At 35.2% G+C, this 21,929-nt stretch overlaps 1 protein-coding gene across 6 annotated transcripts in view; it reads right to left on the bottom strand.

Annotated features, from left to right (window-relative positions):
* RIC1 (RIC1 homolog, RAB6A GEF complex partner 1) overlaps window positions 1–21,929 on the bottom strand; it is a 47,984-nt gene that overhangs the window by 6,807 nt on the left and 19,248 nt on the right. For 3 of the 6 annotated variants that reach the window (XM_032674834.1, XM_032674830.1, XM_032674833.1), the window contains exons 4-21: window positions 15,828–15,935; window positions 14,520–14,662; window positions 14,166–14,302; window positions 13,112–13,203; window positions 11,955–12,043; window positions 10,928–11,072; window positions 10,398–10,446; window positions 9,228–9,380; window positions 8,711–8,914; window positions 7,601–7,639; window positions 7,220–7,330; window positions 6,542–6,631; window positions 5,751–5,911; window positions 4,615–4,753; window positions 2,627–2,743; window positions 1,041–1,769; window positions 562–720; window positions 317–450 (exon numbers count right to left, since the gene is read on the bottom strand). In XM_032674834.1, the coding sequence (XP_032530725.1) occupies window positions 317–450; window positions 562–720; window positions 1,041–1,769; window positions 2,627–2,743; window positions 4,615–4,753; window positions 5,751–5,911; window positions 6,542–6,631; window positions 7,220–7,330; window positions 7,601–7,639; window positions 8,711–8,914; window positions 9,228–9,380; window positions 10,398–10,446; window positions 10,928–11,072; window positions 11,955–12,043; window positions 13,112–13,203; window positions 14,166–14,302; window positions 14,520–14,662; window positions 15,828–15,935 (2,799 nt within the window). The other 3 variants (XM_032674832.1, XM_032674831.1, XM_032674835.1) reach the window with 3 other exon arrangements.

The raw sequence follows: 21,929 nt of genomic DNA, 5'->3' as shown, positions 1-21,929 counted from the left end.
TGGTCTCACTAGCTATTGAAATTACTACACATGCATACAGTGTTTTCAGATGCTTTTGGTCAGCGAGCATACCGGTGTATATATACATACAAATACACACACATGTATTTACATGTGTGAGAATATATTCTCCAAAGAATGTTGTGAGAGACACAAACATTACAAAAGCTGTGAAAACACAAATGCAAAGGATGTGGAAAGAGACTATCACAAATCTAACTCTATCATACGGATGTATTTCTAGAACTTAAATTGGTAAGAGTGTTACTACAGTACCTAACAAAGTGGGGAAGGAGATGACATTACTACCAATTACCTTTTTCCAGATGGGCCAGAAGGCATACTCAGTGTTTTTGTCAAATTAAACTTGCTATGGAGATTCTCCGCTGACTGGGATAAACTAATGCTGCGATGCCTGAAGAATTCAAAGCCACTACTTGAACTAGGTTCCTAAAACCAAGAAAATTAAAACCACACAGTCAAAGGAGCAAACAAGCTATGTAATTTCAAGATTAACCATAAAAAGGTTGATGCACAGTACTTGCTTTTCTCATCACAAACCTGAGTTGTTGGTGTAGCTGGGGGTGTCTCTGTTTCTCCAGAGCCAATGGCTTTAAGAAATCTAATCATATGACGACAAAGATCCCACTTTCCCTGCTCTAAGGCAGTATTAAATAGGAGAGTAGCATGTTGTCTGCTAACTGCTGGAACTTCCATATTCTGCAAGTAACAAAGTGTAATTAAGTTATTTGCTTTTGCTGTAGAGCAACAAAAGTCCTATTAAGCCACATGGAGTCACATTCAAGTATACTAAAGATTATAAAAAGCAAATTTCATGCTACTATTTTCCTTTTGAAAACAGTAAACTAACTACTTACATCACATGATCTTCCCCTCCCTCCTTCATAACAGGGCATAATATCAACAGAAAACTGTTAAATTAAAAATGTGCTGAACATGCACAACTTTTGTATGACATTTTTAAAATACTGCAATATTAGTAAATATCACCACTCTTGCAATGTATTGGATACCATCACCTGTAGGATAATAAGGTAAGAGGCAGCTGTGTCCAAGTCCTGGGCCATTAAGCACTCTTCAAATAAGTCCTTAGGGTTTCCAACAGCAGCAAAAAGGTAATTCCACAGGGCATATTCTGTCTTCCTAGCACAATGAACAACTGTCTGCAGGAAGAGGGGGAACTCTGTAATGAACTTCGCCACAGTGGGAAGGAGAGGGTCGGGAATGGGTTCCCGCGAGGTAGCTTCTTCTTCCAGCACTTCATGAAGCATCAGTTCTAGTACGTGAGGAAAGTATGGTAATGTGGCACAGGAGTGGGCCAAAAGCAAGGCTTGTTCACCGAGGTTCCTAACCAAGAGCTGGCGTAAAATGTGATGGAGGTAGATCTGAGAGGTTCTCTCAACAATGGAGAAAGGAAAGAGAACCTCCAAGTGTTCTCTAGCACTGGTTTGAGTGTATAAACAGTCATAGAGCACAGTGTCATTAACAGCACCAAGAACCAAGGCATCTTCAAACAAAACAGCCAATGGGTATATGTTGATGTGGAAAGGCAGCATGATCCGTCTTGACAGAAAAGAATGTGGTTTTCGATGATCTCTGGGAAACAGGGGAAGCCAGACTTTCATACCTGCCCCACCACAGCTGAGCCACAGAGCCTCCAATAAGTGGCGTTTCTGTTTGTTAATCCTGCAAGTAGTCCATACATTTTCAACAGACTGGGCTAGGACAACTGGAGCACAAAAAGGCAGCTATTTAAAATGAAAAATAAACATAAAATCACTATTCATTACTCCTTTTTTTTTACCCTCTTCACAAGAACTATTTTTTAGCTAAGAACTACTCTCTTCAAACATGTTCTTCTAACAAAGAAGAAACAAATCTGCTTATCTCTTAACTGCACCTTAGCATCTGAGAAAACACCACTTACTACTTATATTAACTCAAGACATTTCTTTGACTTTTTTTAATCTCCTTAATACTTAGTCAGGAAGCAGAGAGGTGAGAATAAAGGAGAAAAATAAAAACGTGCTCTTTGCTTCTTCAGTGAGCCCACAAGTTCAAACTACAACTGACAAAATTACTATAAACACCATATCTGCTAGTGTTTGAGCTGCAAACAAATCTACATCTGAACTTTACAGATTTCACTTTCCTGAAGTGCTTGTTTCACACAGAATTGGTTTTCATCAGCACAGAAGAACTGAAAAATTCAGTAATCAATTTCTAGTGTTGTTGTTGTTTTCAGGAACACTGTAAACATACTCTGCAAAAAATGACAATGCTTCACAAACATATGGAATAGTTTTAGATAGACCAGAGATTTTCTGTCATTGGTGCATACCAAATTTTGCACAGGATCCTTACGCTTAAAACTTGTTTATTTCACTGCAATATAACCAGCGAACACAACTGGTAAATAGTTTAGTTAGACATTCTTAGAGGGGAAAAAAAAGCCATGGAATACTTCCAGTTAACAATTCAGTCTGTAAGTGTGGATACTGCCCTGCATTACAGATCCATTTTCTTTATGTCTGGACCACTCTCTTCCATAACTTCTTCAGACACTTTTAAAGCTACATGCACTATTCCACATATATTTACTCACATGCTTTCTTTGATTAGGATTATTATCTTTATCTCGTATCTGGGGTCCAGATCGATCCCTTTGCAACATGATGAGTTGTCCTGCTAAGTTAAGCATAATACTTTCAGCTTCACAAGCCTATGGATAGAAAGAATATTATGCACATTATTTAAGCTTTTTGAATGCATCATTTTACTCATAACCACAATAAAAACCCAGAACAAAAAGAGTAAAATTAACTGCACCACCTTACAGAAATGACTAGCAACCAAATTAAATACAGGATGACCCAGAAAAATCAGGTAGAACTAAGTACTGCAGTTCTTGTGCAAAGGAACTGGAAGGTTTCTTATTCACCAGACTCATGCCATTTGTTTGTTTGATATGGACTTTTTCCAACTATGTATCTTGGCATAGGCAAGCCACTAGCATTTTAAGAAAAATAAAGCTCTGTATTCTTATCAGTATCATAACTATATGATTACCAGTATCTGACTGCAAAGACTAACACTGATACACAACCCAAAAAGAGCTGAGCCAAAAAGAGTTGAGCCACAATTGCACAGCGTCTTGAACTTTTATTTAGCTGCAGCTGGAGAAAAATCCTTCTAGTTAGGTATATCAAGAAAGCAAAGTATTCTTTCTGAAGATTTATTTCAGAACTGTCTCCTGTTAATTTTAAATCAAGTCACTGGAGCTATTGCCATGATGTGCATTAAGCTTAGTTTTAAAATATGTGGATAGAGGATCTGTATGGTAAATTTGAAGCATTAGGGGTCAAGGAATAGGTAAAAACACCGAAAAGGCTGACACACTCCACAAAGTCAGACACATTGCTTTGTCTACAGTGCAGGGTCATACTTAGTACTAAGAATAATATTTATATTTTGATCAAGAGGATCAACAAAATTTAAAGATAGGGGCTCTTTGTTAGAAAGGAAGAAAGAAGTAGTATCTCTTCAGTGTGAAACAAAGTTTAAATATTACTGTTATATTTATGCTGTAAAAAGTTTCAGTAGCTTTTTCTCAAAATTAGGAAACACGAGAGGTCAGGTAATTCAGGAATACAGATGCTGTCTCATGATTAAGATGGACTAGAAAATCACAAGTATGTCGCTTTTTATGCCCTATGTCTGAGACAATATCAAAGTCTCTGGACACATGTTCAGCACTCTAGGACCCTAAATTAGAAGGAACTGAAGGAAGGAACCACAAACCTTCAGACTTCACATCTGTGCCACCACTTTTGTATCTGCCAGTGCCTTTGGGATGTGGAGAAAATTATGTACCTCCACATGTTTCCCACCGTGCCTCACAGACAACACAACTTCTCAGCCATCTTAAGGTAGCTGCTCTCACAAAAAAATACACTTACTGCAGCTACTTGGTTAAGCTTAATTTGCTTACACCCCAGACAGCAAAAATCCCAGTTCTCTTTGCACTATGCTTTCAGCGGTCTGACTAATTTTTGGAGTTAAGACAGGGAATCACCTTCACACCTTAACTTATTGTTTGGCTGTTGACCTATCTCCTGACATAACTAGCGGGGGATATTATCTTACTTTATTTTAGCGAAGTAGGAAATTGACTAAAAGTAACCTTATATGGTCATATGCCATCTTTTCCTTTTTTCTATTTATTCTTTGAGTAACAGACATGCTGCTGCAAGAAAGGTAATTCCTAATGATAGAGATTGCTCTGGTTTTCAACTTTTAATACACAACAGAGCAACATACCCTTGACACAGTTAAATTAAATTTGTCCTCCAAGATTTGGCCCCAAATTTAGATAAGATAAAGATAACAAGAGAAGGTATGAAGTAAAATCCAAACTCTTACTTCTTTTTCCATCCCCTCGCCCCCAATCCACACATAATAAGCATCAGAAAAAACTGGACTTTACCATATAAAAGAACCACTGATTTATGATTCATTTATAAGCCAGGTAACCCTTGAGGAGTAAGCTAACAAATCTAGGCACCAATTCTACCAAATTTTGAAACCTGTTACCTGCTGAGGCATCTTCAAGGTTATGCCAGTCTCTGTCCTCACTGATGTCAATGTAACAGACACTACAAGAAAAGGATGAGGAATGTACCGAGACATGGACACTTCCTGAAGAACTTGGATACTGGCAGTAGGGTTAAGACTGAAAGTAAAGATGAGAACATTTAGATATTTTACAACAGCATTTAACATAAAGTTACTATCTTGAAGTAAACCTAATGAAAAAAATAAGCAACTTAACCCCAGCAAACAGTTTATTCTACAGACTAAAATGATGTTTCTTCAATCAGGAATCAGCAGATATGCTCTCATATCTACTCTGCATAAAAGTTACCAAATAAACCTAAGCTGGGTTACTTATCTTGATAGTTTGGGGAAATACACCTATAAGTGGACAGAAGGCAACACCAGATGCTTCAGAATAAGACTCTATTGACCCTTCAATGAGACAGTTCCAGAGCTTGGATTCTGCTGGGAGTTTTTCTGGAAAAGCATTGAAAATATTTTCCTCTAAAGCTGATCAACAATTTGCTTTCTTATAACAAAAAAAGGTCCTGTCTGGTTGAAACCAAGATATCATAACTGTAAGAAAAATCATCTGCTTAGGTACTTAAAAAAAATGAAAAGCTACCTGTGAATCTTTATCTCCTCCTTGTGTTCTCTAATCTTAATTGTCTCAAAGTATCAGGCATATCTTATGTTGCTACTAAATTTGCTACCCCATCACAATAACAAAACCAAACCTTTTCTCTCTCCATCTTTGCAAGTCTGCTGCCACCTCACAATTCCTACTTTTAATGTTAGAAACGTTCTTTTATTTAAAAATATTCAAATACTTGGGTGCCTTTTAGTACCTTTCTCTTCTATTTACATTCAGTTTTCATCCTATCAGTTAAGAACATGTTTGATCAGACAGCTGGAAATGTGCATACATCAGTCACTACCTCCACACCTAATTTGTCTATCAGCATGGATGCAAGTGACAACACTTGTGCATACAGACAATACTTACCCCCTGTAGTTTAAAAATTCAACTCTACAAGTTATCAAACACCTTTGTATTATGCTAAGAATTTACTCAGACTGAGAACAGATTTACAAGTACCATACTGCAAAAGCATTTAGATACTGACACTCACCCCTCAGACCTTCTCTCAATACTGTAAAGGCAAATGGAACAATCTGCTCTGAACAATATGACGATGTCCCGGAAGACACTCAGTAGTAATGTGTCTGCTTGCACTTTGGTGATGTGCGCAAATGCATTGTCAAGATTAGACGTTCGCAGGTAGATTCTCAGCTGCAAGGAAAAGGAGTAGTTTTGAATACAGGTTCTGTTAACCAATAAACTAACAATAGTTCCACTTTCAATTATTTTCTTTTTTGGTGGAATGGCTGTCCAGGATTTCTAGCAAGACACCTTACTGGGTTTTTGTTTCATCAAATGTTTTACCCATTGCATTTTATTATTGCATCCCAAGTGATTAAAGCGCAGTACAGCCAAATCTGAAGTACTGAGCAACAATATTAAAGAAGGAGTTTTAGTCACTAGTTTTAAAAAGCAAAAAGTAAGTAAATCTTCTCTACCGATCTAATTTAAAACCTTACAAAAGTGTCCCAAAATATTGCAACTGGGCATCTCAAAACAGTCTTCATGCTAACATGCAAAAATGTCACAAAGTTTTCAGAATAATAGGTAGATTCACTGTAGTCAGCAAAAAAATGGTTTTTAACAGTAACAATAAAAATTTTCTGCAAATAATTACTTGTATATTAATAAATAAATTCTGAATATGACCAAAACCCACCTATGTTTATAGTTAGCAAATATGTTAATAATACTACTGTGCTTTTCATGTTTATAATACTAGTGTAGAGCAGATCAGATATTCTAATCATTATATATTTACTTTGAAGAAAAATACTTCACCTCTTCTTGATGATCATTTAAATTATAACATGCAAGAACAATGAAGTCATTCCACCATGCTAAGCCACCTGTTACCATCATATTTTGCTCCTAAAAAAAAAAAAGGCAAGCAAATGACATATATGTATGCATTTTTATATACTTATACACGGGAACATGTATGTTATATGAGTAATTTCTGAAAGCCATACATGGTCTCTATAAACTATACACATATGGCAAGACAATCTACGTATATGAAGTTTTTGCTGGTTAGAAAACCAAAGTACTAAAGAATTGTATGCAAAGGACAAACACCACCTATAAAACACAGCTTTTCACAGTTCCTTATGCTATTGGCATCCCTGAACTTAAATCTGCTTCTGGCCAGAATTTACAAGCTTTACATTCAAAGCTATGTCACATAAATTCTCAGGTGAGACAATGGAAGTAAGTGTCTGACTGTACATACTCTGATTTGGAAACCTGTTAATAATCAGACACAAATCAGCGTGTCAAAACAACAAGATAAGTGTTTCAGACATTTTACGAAAAACACATGTAAAACCAGCATCCCTAATCCCAACTGTGTCTACAGGCTGTTTACTTGAAAAAGATATTTTTTAGTTTTCACCAAGTCTCACATTCCAACAAATAAAATCTTCCAGTACACTAGAATAAAATACCACAACTTCTCACCTGGGTAATGTTTCCAAACAGCTTCCATTTTTTGGTGAGTAAAGAATAATGTGCAAAACCAAACTTGCCAACAACAGCTACATTCTGTCCAAGCTTGTCAATAGCTGAAAACTGTAAAAAAAAAAAAAAAATTATCAGAACCTTATTTAAGGGAACTTATTTAAATGATATATCCCATCCAAGAACAACACCACAAGGCACTATAACATCAGACCCAAAATTTGTGAAGTATCTTCATGTTTTATACTTTACTGCCCCACACAGTCTTTTCCGTAATGTAAAACAGTGATGTCATTTTCCAGAGCTCAGCCAATTGTAATGGACAATTATAAACCTCCAACATTTTTAAATAAGCAGGACTATATTCTTCAAATAACTCACCCTTATAGGCCAGTTGCTCTCTAGATATGTACTATGAATCTAAAAAAAAAAAAGAGAAAATCAAAACCACATGACTATACCAAATACCACTGAAGTACTGAGTAGTTATGATGTCCTAAAGTAATTTTTACAATGTCCATGTTTTTCCAGAACACTGGCTTAAACGTTTTTAATGCTGGATTTTCTTTTTTAAATACAATTATTCCCAGCCTGCTGAAAGTTACTGAAGCCCAAGTGTTACTCTGTTCTTAACACATGAAATATCAAAATGCATCAACAACATACAACAGCTAATACTATATCGCAGATTAATCGTTATAATTTACTCATCTCCCCTCCCAGGTACTTCTCCCTCCAAGTGATCCTTTCATGGGAACAACGAAGTTTTGACAAACAGAGTGTTTAAGTGTGAGTTTCAGTGTTGAGACGAAATTTCTAATCCCGTTAAAAATAAACATCAGAATATCCAAAAGCCTTGTTATTAGAGAACTTGACTGGAATATGTCAGATTAAATCTTGACACTGGATGCTTCATGTCACATGGAATGATACAAACCAAGGTTCAAACTCCAGTCCTTGGTCTGGCATAAAGTTGGTAGGTACTCTCATTACCCAGCCACTTTCTGTTTTCATGGGTATGTTGCTCCTCACAGTAATTCTAACTGTGTCAGCTTTTTCTCTTGCCTCAGCCTTCTTCCTCCTACAGCAGTTTCAGAAGACAGAAGAGCTACCTGACCAGCTAAAGTGAAAACTCAACAGTATCTAGAACCTGACTTACATGCTTAGAATCAAATGCTGTTTACTTCTATCGATTCATGTACTACGTGAAGAACAAAATTTTGGGGACTTTGTAAAAACCTTTATTTAGAAAAATACCTACCAATTCAAGCATGAAGAATAAGAATTACAGTAGAATTGCAGATAAAGTTATTTAACTTTTTGTTTATATTACAGACAACATTGTACCAAGGCAAACCCCAAGAGACAATAAAAAGGCAATGATATCATACTAGAGGAAAACAGTATGGCAGAAGAGAGCTGATGAGATCAGCTGCAAATTTCAATCCTACAAACTTCTGCAAGCACAGAGCACATATAGGCAACAATTACCTGTACAACATGCCAATGCCGGTGTCCTAGTAAAGTGCTTAAACCCTGAGAATCTAAACTGCCATCTGAAAATGGGCCTCTTTCCCTGCTATGGTTATGTTCAGAGTGTGCTGAAGTATTTCTGGGACTCTGAGCCTGTGTTGTATCTCCACAGTTCAAATACAAGCGATCTTCTCCTTGAAGGAGGACTTGTTCCTGGTTACTCTGTATTAAAAACAAAACAACAAAAAAACAAAAGCAACCTTGATTTCCATGTACAGAAAACAAAGGAAAACACATGATCAATATATTAAGAGCACTGAGGCAGTTCTCAGGTTTTTTATCACTATGTACCAGCAGGTTTTATGTTGCACCACTGCATAGCAGTATTTTCACAGTACCATTTTAAAGGCTCTATGTCAAAACGGGAAACAAGCCTAATGGCTTCAAAACAGACTTAGAATCTGTTAAGAGAGTAACTCAGAGGTCACCTGAAAACCGGAATATGCTTTAAAATCAAGATCAAGAAAAAACTTACCATACAAGGATTAACAGTGAGGGCACTCTTGATGAACTGAAACTGCAGAATACCAAAGTGCTGAGCTTTATTATTTGCATCTCTTTCAGGTTTCATGTTTGAAGAAGAATTCCCATCAATAACCCAGAGATGATACCCTTCTGATCCCCAGGTCTGAATGTAAAAGAATAAGAATAATAAAAACCTTAAACCAAAACTATATATTCTCAAAAAACAAGAACTACAGAAACTTACTGTAACTGATCTTATGATAGACATGAGCCTGGTAAAAAACCCACACATTTTAGTGTTCTAAAATGTATCATTATAGGAATCAAGCAGTAAAATTGACAAGTAACAGTAAGAATCTAGCTTGAATTATTTTCTTTATTATGCAAAAAATATTAATTAAATGAAGTGTGATTATGCAAAGATACCCAAACAATCCTGATCCCCAAAATTACACTGGCTCTTGTTCATGTGGTATCAGAGTTCCACTCTTTGAAGTTTTTTTAAAGCTACATTGTACTGCCACTGCAAATAGGTACCTCCACTTGGGACACAAGTTTATAATTGTCAATCTTCACAGCAACTAGGTCATACATAAATAAAACAAAATGTTTTAGAAATGCTGTACAAAATTCATCATGAGTTGTATGAGGCCTTGAAGAATGTGTTTGATATTTATCAATATCTATTGATTTTACAAATTTAATGTTAACTACTTTGTATTAAAAAAACAGTTGTTAAGTTTCTCTGGAATTCAAAATATGAGTAAAGTTACTTTAACTGTCAAGGGTCAGTCCGTAATTTTAGAGAAATAAGGAAGTTTACAATTAGTGTTGTACTGTGTCTCACTTTTCTTTAAAATACAGCACCAGATTAAAAAAAAAAAAGGAAAAAAAGGATATTACGGAAAACCAAAAGTGTTCATTCTCAGAAATAAAAGCAAAGGCAAGAAAAGGCATGTCATGAATACTTCATGATCAGGTTTATACATGAAAAGAAAAATTCATCAGTTGTCACATTTTCTTTCAATGCAACATTGCAGTTAAGAAGTATACTAGAGGATCTTACTCTTGAAAATTAAGCGAAAGAAAGACAGTTTGATTTTCTGAAAATCTGTTATACTAAAATCAATTTCAAACATTAACAGCCACCTTATTACAGTATTTTTACATTCATATTTACCATGGAACTGATCTTTAGAGGGTCCTTTTTGGCACCATCAGATTGATACCTTAAAAACAGAACAGAACAAGTTTGAGTTTGGAACTAACTTTATCAAAACAAGAAATTATCTCTTTATCTTCCTATTGTTATATGCTTCTATACTGAACCTCATCTCAAATGGTAAAGCCCGTTTGATCCACAACACTGCAAAAAACACAATGTAATTGTAGATCTGTAGCATGAACTGCCTGAATGATGATTTCCGGATGTTAGCATATTTTCAGCAAATATATAGTGGTACTGAGGGAATTTTAATATTTGCTTGCTCAAGCCAGCTTTTAGGGTAATTTGCTTTTACAGTCAAAAAGACCATTACAAATGATATATTCAAATGATCCCCTCCTAAATATTTATCAATGATTTCAATATCTAAGAGATCACAAGGGAAAAAGATTTTACAAAGCTAATTCAGTGAATTAATTTCTAATTAAAAGCTTTTAATTAGAAAAATAAAGGCTCCTATTTAAAATTTCATTAAAGATACTCACGCAAAATCACCTCCTAAAGTACAGATAAGTTGGGCACCAAAAACACTCCATAAGGACAAGCCTCCACATTCCCAGGTCACCATCACAACACAGCTATCAGGTGACCATCTGATTAGTTTGACAGGTCCTGTTTTATTCCAAATATCTGTTTAAAACCAGACAATAAAATACCATGTGAAAAACATCTAATGTCCTTCAATTGCCTTCATGGTAAGAGCAGAAACAAAAGTATATGGAAATAAATACTTGATTTTTCAATTAACTGATGTATTAAATCAAAATTACCACCTCAAAATTAATAAGTAGCAAATTTATCAAATAAAATTTATCAAATAAAAATTTCATGGTTTCTTTCCACTGCATTCTTGGTTTTGTAAGAAACTAAGACTACATGAAAACATGCCAGATATACACTGCGCTATAACACAACCACAGAACTACAATTCTGATAAAATGATTTTTAGGACAAAAGAGGCACTTAACTCTGAAACTCTTATTTACAGTTTTGTTTTTTAACTGAAACTTTATAGGTACACCTATTTTCAGTTGAGGACACAATTTATCTACTTTATTCCTCGCTTTCATCACTACTACATGAAAAATCTCACTGCAGTTCAAGGAAGGTTGCTGCATTACTCCATTTTTTTTCTCTAGTACTCTATATGTCGGTTCAAGTTAATTCACACTTCTGTTATATTTATTATCAGTTTTGACAATATTCTCTCATTTTCTCAGGTGAATAATTGGAAAGTAATCTCAAGATTTGGATTTAGTTAAAAAAAACCAAAACAAAACCAAAAAGCCACAAACCACCCACCCAGACCATCACATATGAAACACATCCAAAAGTTGAGTTAAAAAGCAAGCAACTAAAAGAACAAATGCACAAGAGTAAATTACTACAAACATGCAGGAGTAAAAACAATCACAGCAGTGATCATGCAAACAAACAAACAGATGGCCAAGGATAAAAAGTATTCTATACCCTAGAAACAGCTGGACAATTCTAGCAATAAAAGTAGCTCACCAGGGTATTGTTTTGGTGTCAGCTCCAATTTATGAGAAAGCTGCATGGCGCCAGTGGTGGTATCTATCGTATAAACCTGCACAGAGCCACTGAAAGAGATTACACATGCCTTAGACTACAGAACATTTGGATTTCTCATCAGTTTCAAGAGGTTAAGGAAAGCTGCTTTTTCTCTCACAAATACCACGTTTATTTAGAACAGAAATGTTGTATCAAGTAATATTCAAAGAATTTTATGAAACAAATTTCTAAGATACTTTCCAGAAGGCAGCAGAGGACCCAAAACACCAGCCCTCTATAATAACCAATGCACTGTTTCATTCTCTGAAAATATATATGCACACAAAATTCATATATTTATGGCTTCCAACTGCAAGACAATCCATGAGGAAAGTCAGTATTTCTTCAGTGCTAAAGTTCATCAGGGTTGTACTAACGCATACCAAGATCAGTAAATTACAGTAACTACTACTGTTTCAGAGGAAACACCAACACACTACATTGTTACTACAACTAAGAATACTAATTCTTAAGACAAGAACTGAAAAATAAACTACTAGATCTTTTGAAATACCCTAAAAAAAACCCAAATAAAATACAATCAAAGAAAATAAAAAGCTGCACTCTAGATCTGCTAAAGCAGAGGGGACTGCCTTGAAGGAGCAGTAGGCAAAACACCATAACTAAAAGCACTCTTGCAACATTTTAGTTTACATATATTCATAGCTACTCAAATAGGCAACAGTTTGCCTGACCAAATCATCTCTTCACAGAGCATTTTCTTGGTTCAGTGCAAAGTGCTGATTCTTGTCCAATATAATTATGATTAACTGCTTAAAATTGACTTTATAATCCTGCTTTGAGATTAGGTGGAACAGCAGCACTTTCCAATCCATGCTACTGGTCCAGCCACCTTTTATTTCCCCCCCACCCTGAATGGAACAGTAAGCATAAATTTCAATGGCAGTTCAAGCAGGCAACCAATTCTTTCCACCTCTCTCCTACCTTCTTGACAGAGCACATTATACAGTCTCTAGGAAGACGGATCAGTTTCATCTTTACAGCTCTTGCAACACAACTTGGTAAAAAGTAACCACTACTTCAGCTTCAGAATTAAAGTTTTCCCCCCCGCACTGAACTAGCTCTACAAAACTTACTTAGCACATCCAAATGCCATTAGCCTGTATTTGTTATTCACTGCAACACAAGTTCCATCAACCACATCTTGTGCCCAAACACCATGGAGCTGCTGTAAAGAAAGGAATTCACAGGATTTTTTTGTTAAACAATGCTTTTATTAATGACAGTCAGCTTCTACCCATGTTCACCACATTACACATCTATTAGTTGACCATCATCTCATGAAATTTCTATTGTAAATGTCAAGATGAACTGAGATGGCTCAAATAAACAAAATCCAGTATATGTACATCTGGTTTCATTCTTCTTACTATAAATTACAGAAAGATATCAGGTAAGGAAACTGTTTATCAGAGCTCTAAATAATCAAAGCAGGTCAATATCTATAAGGCAAAAAACCCCACCCAAAAAACAACCTCATACTGCATAAAAGAACCCCAGTATATGGTACTAAGAATGAAAAGAAAACACAAAATAGGGAAATAAACTCCCATCTGCAAAAGCTGAAATCACAGATATTATAATTGTGTGAAGAAGTCTAGACATTAGACATATTCTCTTGGGTTTTCTGTAACTAAAATAAAGATATCTAATGAAAAAACACACTATTTTTTAAGCTGAATTACTACATGTAAAAAAATATTTCACTTGGAAAAGATTCCTTTAAAACAAATTCTGAAGTACATTTGTCATTATGTGACAGACATAGACAGACCTAGAAATATTACCTATGATATTTAGCCATAGGAGAAATCACTTCTTACCATCCCACTTGTAACTAGCAACAGGAAGTCTGCTGCAGACACAATAAGACCATCTCTATAATGACATTTTGAACAAATAAACAAAAGTTAAATTTACTATCAACTATGTTCTCTCATGGATACTAACCCTAGACCAATCTAGCTCAAATGAAATAGTCTTGTTCTTATGCTCTCTCTTAAGTGCATGCTAAATTTTAGTTTCTTTGTAGTTGAACAGAATTTAAAGTAGAAAGCTAACTGAAGTACAGAGATCAAAGAAAATGTACTTATTGTACTGTATAGGGTAGAAATACCAAAGGAAACATACCTCAGCAGTGAATCTACTTGACATTGGTGTAATGAAACCAACTCTGCCATCATTAAAAACAACAGCAAAGCCATCAAGCGTGGCACAGTATTCCATATCTCTGATGTAAACATTTTCAAAGCCCAAAAATGAACCTGCTGAGAGAATATCAGTTGTTTAAGATGTGAACACAGATATATTGTAAGCCAACGGACATTTCAGATGTTTACTTACTAATTCAAAGAAAAAAACTAATTTAAACAGGCTATTTTGTACACAGTTACAAATGGTAAAATTTTCTCATCTCTCATTTATATTAGATAGTGTGTCACCAAAAGGTAACTATTGTAAGCAATAGAAAATCCCAAAACCTACCTCGAGAAGACTGTAGATCCACAGAAAATGGAACTGTACATAGGTTGATGGCCTTCCTTCCATTGGTCATACCATCCCAGTGAACAAGATGGAGAAATCCATCAGCAGTAGCAACAAGTAGGTCTTCTAACATGGACTGCAAACTAACAAAAATATTTGTCAATCCCCAAAAAACTGCATCTCAAACCAATGTCAGAAAAAAATCAATTAATGTAATAAATACCATTAATACTGCTTCTTGTACCAACAACTAGGATATAAAGTTACAAATACATTACAAACTAAACATCTAAGTCATCCAGACTGTAAAGGTACCAAGCTGACAAAATATGGTATATACCTCTATTTTTCTTCAGCAATCACTGTTTATAAACAGATCTGCATTGTTAGAGCAATTGTTTAACTGATATATTAGCTGCTGAAGATCATTTCAAGACTTTTCATTACCCTTAAGACATTCCTGCCAACAATCAATTATTCATCTATCCTATAGAAAATTAACAATACTGCCTAGGTTGTAAATAATCTAAAAGCTTTCAAATCTGTAGTCTAAGCAAACTGATGGAGGAGAAATTAGACTTATCCTAAATCCTTCCCCAAACATCTCCAAAGTTCTGAAGACTACTGTTAGTCTACTTGCATGCAGATTACAACCAGGACAGCTTCTTCCAGAATATACTGCATGTCTTCCAACAACCGCTTTCTGTTACGGAGCCTCTCCCCAAAATGCACTTTATTATTTTGCCAGCTCATCCCAATGCTCACCAACTTCTCACACATACTTATTTAGTGTGTTCAAAGTTCATTTACAGAGAAGGCAAACACCACAAAAGAAGAAGAGGTAAGCAAAAGGCTTTTCCAGGACAAAAAGGACCCTATGAAGGCAGCTGGAGAAAAGCTGAAATGCTACGTAGAGTTTTGCTCTTACCTACCTATGTCTCCAAGAAATCTCTAACACATTGTCTTAGTTTAACAAGACACAAACATTTGCTAAGGAGGGCAGGCTAGGAAAAAAAGAAACCAAACTCCTCCCTCTAAGTTACTTTAACTTTGAAATTCAGAGGCTTCAGGCGAAAAGGTGTGGAAAAGGAAAATAACAGCTCTTTATTAACATATATATAACAGCAATTTACTTTTTTACCTCCTCAGACTTACCAGTCACTAACAGTAACCTACTTATATTAGTTTTTACTATTAATAAATCTAAAAACTTACTGGAAGTCTTTTTTTCCATCCAGTTTTCCCTTCTCTTTTTAAAAAGTACCATTATATACAGAAAAATTCTTAAGACCTCATTAGTTAACATACCTTGTGATAGAGGCTTGCAAGTCCAGCACTTTCTTCATTTCTAGATTTAATGAAGGAGCACACTGTTCTTCCTTATAATGTGGTGTTCCCTTCAGATGTGGGCTTCCTCTAAAACAGAAGAGAAATACAGTTGAAACAAGCTGCCCCTCAGAAGAGGTAAGAGTTACTGACTTGCATTCCTGTGGTTTTTTTCCTCCTATATACATATACACACACCAGTCACGTGCAACCTGCCACAAGAAGCCCTGAATATCTGTGCCATAATTTTAGCACAAAAAGTTTAGTCTATCAAATCATCCTATATGTCTATAAAGAGTACATAGGCAAAATAAGACAATGAACAGAGAATGAACATTACAAGAGCTGTGCAGCCTGTCTTAATACTCCTAAAATAAATGATACATATCAGTGGAACTTCTGGTTCAATAAATTAATATTTAACTGTTCACAATAATTGTGTTGAATTTTTAAGTATCTCCACTTTGTTCTTTTCCAGGATGCATTACACATATTACAGACTGCAAAATGTTCACATTTCTTCCACTTCTTTTCCCAGATCGATGTTTATAATATTAATTCAGCATGTCTAACACAACAGGTAGACATTTATTGCAATACTTCATAGGGATATATCTCCCTACAGTAAATTAACAATAAAGCTAAGACCTACTAAGAAAAGAGATGACTACACACTGATTCCCTTCCTTTAAACAGACCATTACACAATATCAACTTCTAGATGTAAAAAGCTTCTCATTTTTATCTTCCTCATTTAAATTTCGCATTTTAATAATTATTTTACAACACCATTATACATTATTATACAGCATCATTAAAGTATTCCTTGTTTGTCTTGGTTATCAGATGTCCCAAGTGCTTCATTAACTTTTTTTTTTTTTTTTTAATGAAAACTGACCCATAGTCATAAATACTGTAACATGTCATCCAGCTCATCCATGTCATGAGCATTATGGTAGCAAACAAAGTAAACTCTGAATTAAACAGGTATTGTAGACAAGTTACAATTTAGTACAACTTCAATAGTCAGAAACAACAGATATACAGATCTATGCAATCTTCACCTGTATTTTAACTGACAAAACACTTCTTTTAATTTACATCAGGGTAGCCAATATAACTGCCTAAGACATGTCAGAAACCAAAGCAGAGGCAGTTTTAGAGAAGTCTGACACCACAAGGATACCTCAAGCTCTTTCCTGCCTTGTTTATCTCAGTTGATATCAAATTCCACAATTTCATTACGATTTCATAGCAAAACATGAAATCCACATCTGTTATTCTTTGATGGCACTACACCTTTTATTAAGTAGCAAGAACAAAGATATATGCTAGCTAAGGGCAAGACAACTTCTGACATTCTGGAGTTAGCACATGGAAGTAGTATCATCTTTGCAGAAAAAAACAACATGGTGGTTGTGAAAAATTATACGGAAAAATGAGAAAAATTACTTTAAGATTAGTTAATCTACCATCAAAAAATGGCAACTTGTATAAGCATTGAATTAACATGTTTGGTTTGCATTTTGAAAAATTAATTACAACATGCAGCTGTCTTAGGAAAGAATAGCCCTTCATATAAGCTAGCTATCATGGACTGACAGGAGGCTTGAATTAACTAGCCTTTTTTTTTTCCCCTAATACTATCATTCTGGGGTTCTTGAAGGTTTTTTTAAAATTTACAAAACTCTGGGTGTTTGGAAACATGCCCTTCAACCCACATGGATGTATAGTTCCAGAGAGTATACTCCAAAACTAGATGAAATGACTCTGGGTTATCAAGAATCAGTGGTAGAGCTGAATCTTATAAGCAAACAACTAAAACTGAAAGAAAAAGGTTGTGTAATGCATAAATGCTACTGTCAGGTTGGTATAACACACCACATGACATTTCTGTTTTAACTGACCACAGTACTTAACCAATTGTAAACACAGTATTTCTGCACAACATAAACTACAAAGCCAGAATGGGAACAGCATGGCTTAAATGACATCTTTTGCTGGAAGAGAAATTTCAAGTATCCATGTGGGCAAGTTTTGTCTCTTTAAACACTTTTGATAAAAAAATAGCTTGTAAGAATATTTGAATATTTTCAGTTTCATGAGCTAGTTTCAGCAAATTTGTTACCACCTGTGGAGCATTATCTTTTCCACTGGGGCTCTATCATTGTCATCCCAAAATGGGTTCTTTTACCCTATGTGCAAGAGGTCGATCCACACATAGAGCTAAGGTACATCCAAAAATGCCAGTATTTCCATTCGTGGTCTGTGATTATGTTTAATTCATTGATTCAAAAGAAACTCCTAGCATGGGTGCAAAGGGGGTGCAACCAAAAGTACACTGTGTTCATATAACACACATCTGCATGAGTCAGCCTTACTGGCTAAATTACTCTGACCTTTAAACGAAGAATGCATAGCTGACAAAATCAGGAAAGAATGTTTGGTCTGGGTTGCCACATCAGCATCTGCTACTGTTGTAGCCAAACTTTAAGTAACTCACTTTGCACAAAAATTGAGAGAAGCGAATGTGGTTCCAGTGACTAGCTAGCTGCATGTCGAATCAAACATAATCCCTCCTATTTGCATGGCATCTGTTAATGTAACTAAGCCTGTGAATAAAATCACTCAAAACTCAGAATTGAGAAAAATCTCCAACCTCATCCGCTATTCAAGAAAACCTCAAATATGGAAAGATTAGGAATGCTTGTCTCTTTTTAAAAACAGACAACAAAAAAACCCACACCAAACCTAAAGCATCCCAAATTCAAGAAGGAGGCAGCACCATGCAAAAGCATAGCCAGCTAGACTCCCCTCAACTGGCAGGAAGAACTTCCCTGAAGTTTATTATCTGCGGGAGGGTGAAGGTTCAAGGAGGAGGAAACAGGACAACAGGTACCTAATTCTTCTAGGTGCACAGTACTGCACTAATGTCCTCCATTACTTGTACAGGAGTTAAGTGTTGCAACATGATCCACGGACAAAACTCACTCAGAAATAATATTACCAAACTTAGTCACTGCTAGCAAAAGCAACTAAGAAATACTTAGGAAGTTAATTACAGCAGAATCTGAAAGTGTGTACCTAAAACACATCTTTATAATTGCAACAGAGGTATATAACACATAATATTTTTTAGTCTGCTTTAAGTATTGCAAAATAATGTCCACTGTTTTCTGTTTATTACTGAAGAATTCTTGCCTAGAGGCAGAAACAGCATTAAATTGGGATTTAAGTTTCCACTGTACTATCTGGGGTAATCATAGTAATATAGGTAGCAATTATGGTGGCACAATAGCATAGAAAAGTTCAGAGATGCTCTCACAGTCAAAAAATACTGTGCTTAAAAAAAAAAAAAAGTGTGCCTAATGGCAGACATTGTATTACTTAAGAAACAAACAAATAACAAACAAGTCAGTAGCATCCAGTCTCACTAACTAAACTGCAGCTGTGTGGGAAGCAATGGAGATGTTTCACTGAAAAAAAAAGTAAAGACTCTAGACCTTTCATCAGGAAATATCTTTTGAATGGTAAAATATTTTTATACTGCTTTTGGGCTATGATATTCTTAATTATTGCTGCTAAAATGGTTTCTTCAGTAGTACTTGGAGAGGGAGAGAGGGGACAAAAAAAAAGTTAAAAATCGTGACGTTTCATCTATTAATAGCAATACTTATGTGACAAAACCAGAGCAGTGTTTCTAAATGGATTTACATCGCCAAGAACTCAGAGTTGATCTCCTTGACAGCAAGAAAGCAAAAAAGTTACAATGGTGATTACTGTTGCGTTAGCACAGTTACACAGTGTTTATTAACCATTTTAAAATGGTTCACGTGAACACGTCAGTAAAGTGAACACTGTACAGCTGAAGACTTAATTTTTTATACCTCATTCAAAGAGCCTCCATTATTACTTTAAACATGTGATTCTTCGCTAAGAACTCCCCACCTACAATGCTGTTTAGGAATGGTTCTCAAATAAGTAAAACCCTGTGAGCTTTGATTTTTGTGCAATTAGCACCTTCTCACCCCTAAATCTGCATCTCTTCACCATACACTGCAGAAATGTACCACCTGAGGACTAAATATGTCTGTCTGGATCCAGAGCCATATTCACACAGATTGGCAATAGCTGCACCAACAAAATTAAGAGAGTCTACGAAAACAACTATAAAAAATGAATAAGGGTTTAGAAAAGTAATTCTTAGTACAGCCTTTACAACATAACTAGGTAGTAGCAGGTTTCTGTGGTTTGAGAAAGAACTAACTAATTAATTAATTAAGCATTAATGTAAAAAAGCTAAATGTTTTATCAAATTATTATTCCAGTTGCAAAGATTTCCTGACAACAGTTAAAACCTCTTGAGCCACATCAAGGGCTATCAAGTGCCCTAAGAGTTAATAAAAATTCTACACTAATCCAGTTTTAAAAATACTTTTTCCAAACAATGCCAAAAACAATTCACAGGGGAAACCACACTGGTAAAGTTTAGCAGAAGCTCAATTCTGAACAAAAATTATTTTGTAAGTTAATTAACTGTACACCTCACTGATTACCCTTGCACAGTTTAAAGTTCAAAACCTTTGCACATGCTAATCTGAAGTCTATTGAATCACAAAAAAAATGTCCACTGATGAGATACTTTATGGCACCTATTAACCAGCATGTCACACAAAACGTAAAAGCTTGCAAAAGTGCCAGAAAGAGTAGCACATGAAAAAAGTAACCAGGTGTATAAGCAACAATACAGCATGGTAAACCAGGATACAAACACTACCTTCTTCACATACCCATATTGGTTAGAAAATGGTTTCAATTTTTAAAGTAATTTCAGACTTAATAATCTACAGCATTGAGGTCTCATTCTAAATTTACACAACATTCATATCACTCCCCAAACGCAGGTACCACTTGAGGATATGAAAAAACCTGACACAAAAGAATCTCTAACTACCACATTTAGTTAATTAGCCATGTAAAGGCTAATTTTAGGTTTTCTCTTTTTTAAAGGCAAAAGTATCCTCAGCATTAAGCCACACATGCTGTCTCTTCAAGTGATAGAACTCAAGTTACTCTCCTTAGTAAACCTCTACACAGAAATAACTATCAGTTCAGTACAGAGAAGCCTCTACTATGATGGTGTTATGCATCTCTTCACTGTGAAACAAAGGAATAATACAAATTCCTTTGGAAACTACTCAAAAAATTACCACCATACCTTGTCACTGCTTACAAAGCCCTGTCAGTTTTCTTAAGTCTCTCACAGGCAGAGATAAATTTTATTTTAACATGCTATAATCTTAGCATACATACATTTTGCTTGATGTTTTATCTTGTAATTACTTCAGTAATAGGGTGGTAAAACCACATTGAACTAACTGAAGCGGGACTTTGTACTTGTGTTCACCGCAGGAAAGTATCCCAGAATGTGGGCTAATGGCCAATACTGATTCTCTTCCAACTCTACTCTGAAGCACAGCAAAGTCTCCAAGAGCTAGAATGAAATTGCAGACTACTCAGCTCAATTGTAAAAAATAAAACCCTTTACAATTACTGCTTTTTTTCCTGGTTTTAGTCTAACAAATTAAGCAGGATACTTTAGGTTGTCATTGAGTATGAATATCTGTTTGCTCCAAGATCAGACTGGCAATGCCTAGCCAAAGATCAACAGAGTCAGAAGTATTTCCTTTGAGAGAAAAACTGCAATGCGTAACATTCCTAAAATATTACAGTTTGACAAAAAACTACCAATGGATTCCAGCAAAAAAAAAAATTAAAAGTTTCCTCTTTTATATATACTCCGAATTCATGACAGAATGTTGCACTTATGACATGAGCACTTGTTTTCTTACATAAAAGTAATAACAGATTTTTACACATAATGTGCATAATGCTGAACAGGTCAATTCCTTAACTCTTACTATATTATCTATTTTAAACTGATTAAATGTTTAAAGGTATAAAATAGTACTTAAAAAGAATTTCCCACTCAACTTTCTTTAAGTATTTAATATATTATCAACTTTGTAAGAGCTATGTCCTCAATTGCTGATAGAAAAAAATAAAGGTTTTGTGGGTTCTAGC

Source organism: Chiroxiphia lanceolata, chromosome Z, assembly GCF_009829145.1.
Source record: "Chiroxiphia lanceolata isolate bChiLan1 chromosome Z, bChiLan1.pri, whole genome shotgun sequence".
Lineage (NCBI taxonomy): Eukaryota > Metazoa > Chordata > Aves > Passeriformes > Pipridae > Chiroxiphia > Chiroxiphia lanceolata.
The sequence above is the reverse complement of the archived record's forward strand: the minus strand, read 5'-3'. Positions and strand labels throughout refer to the sequence as shown.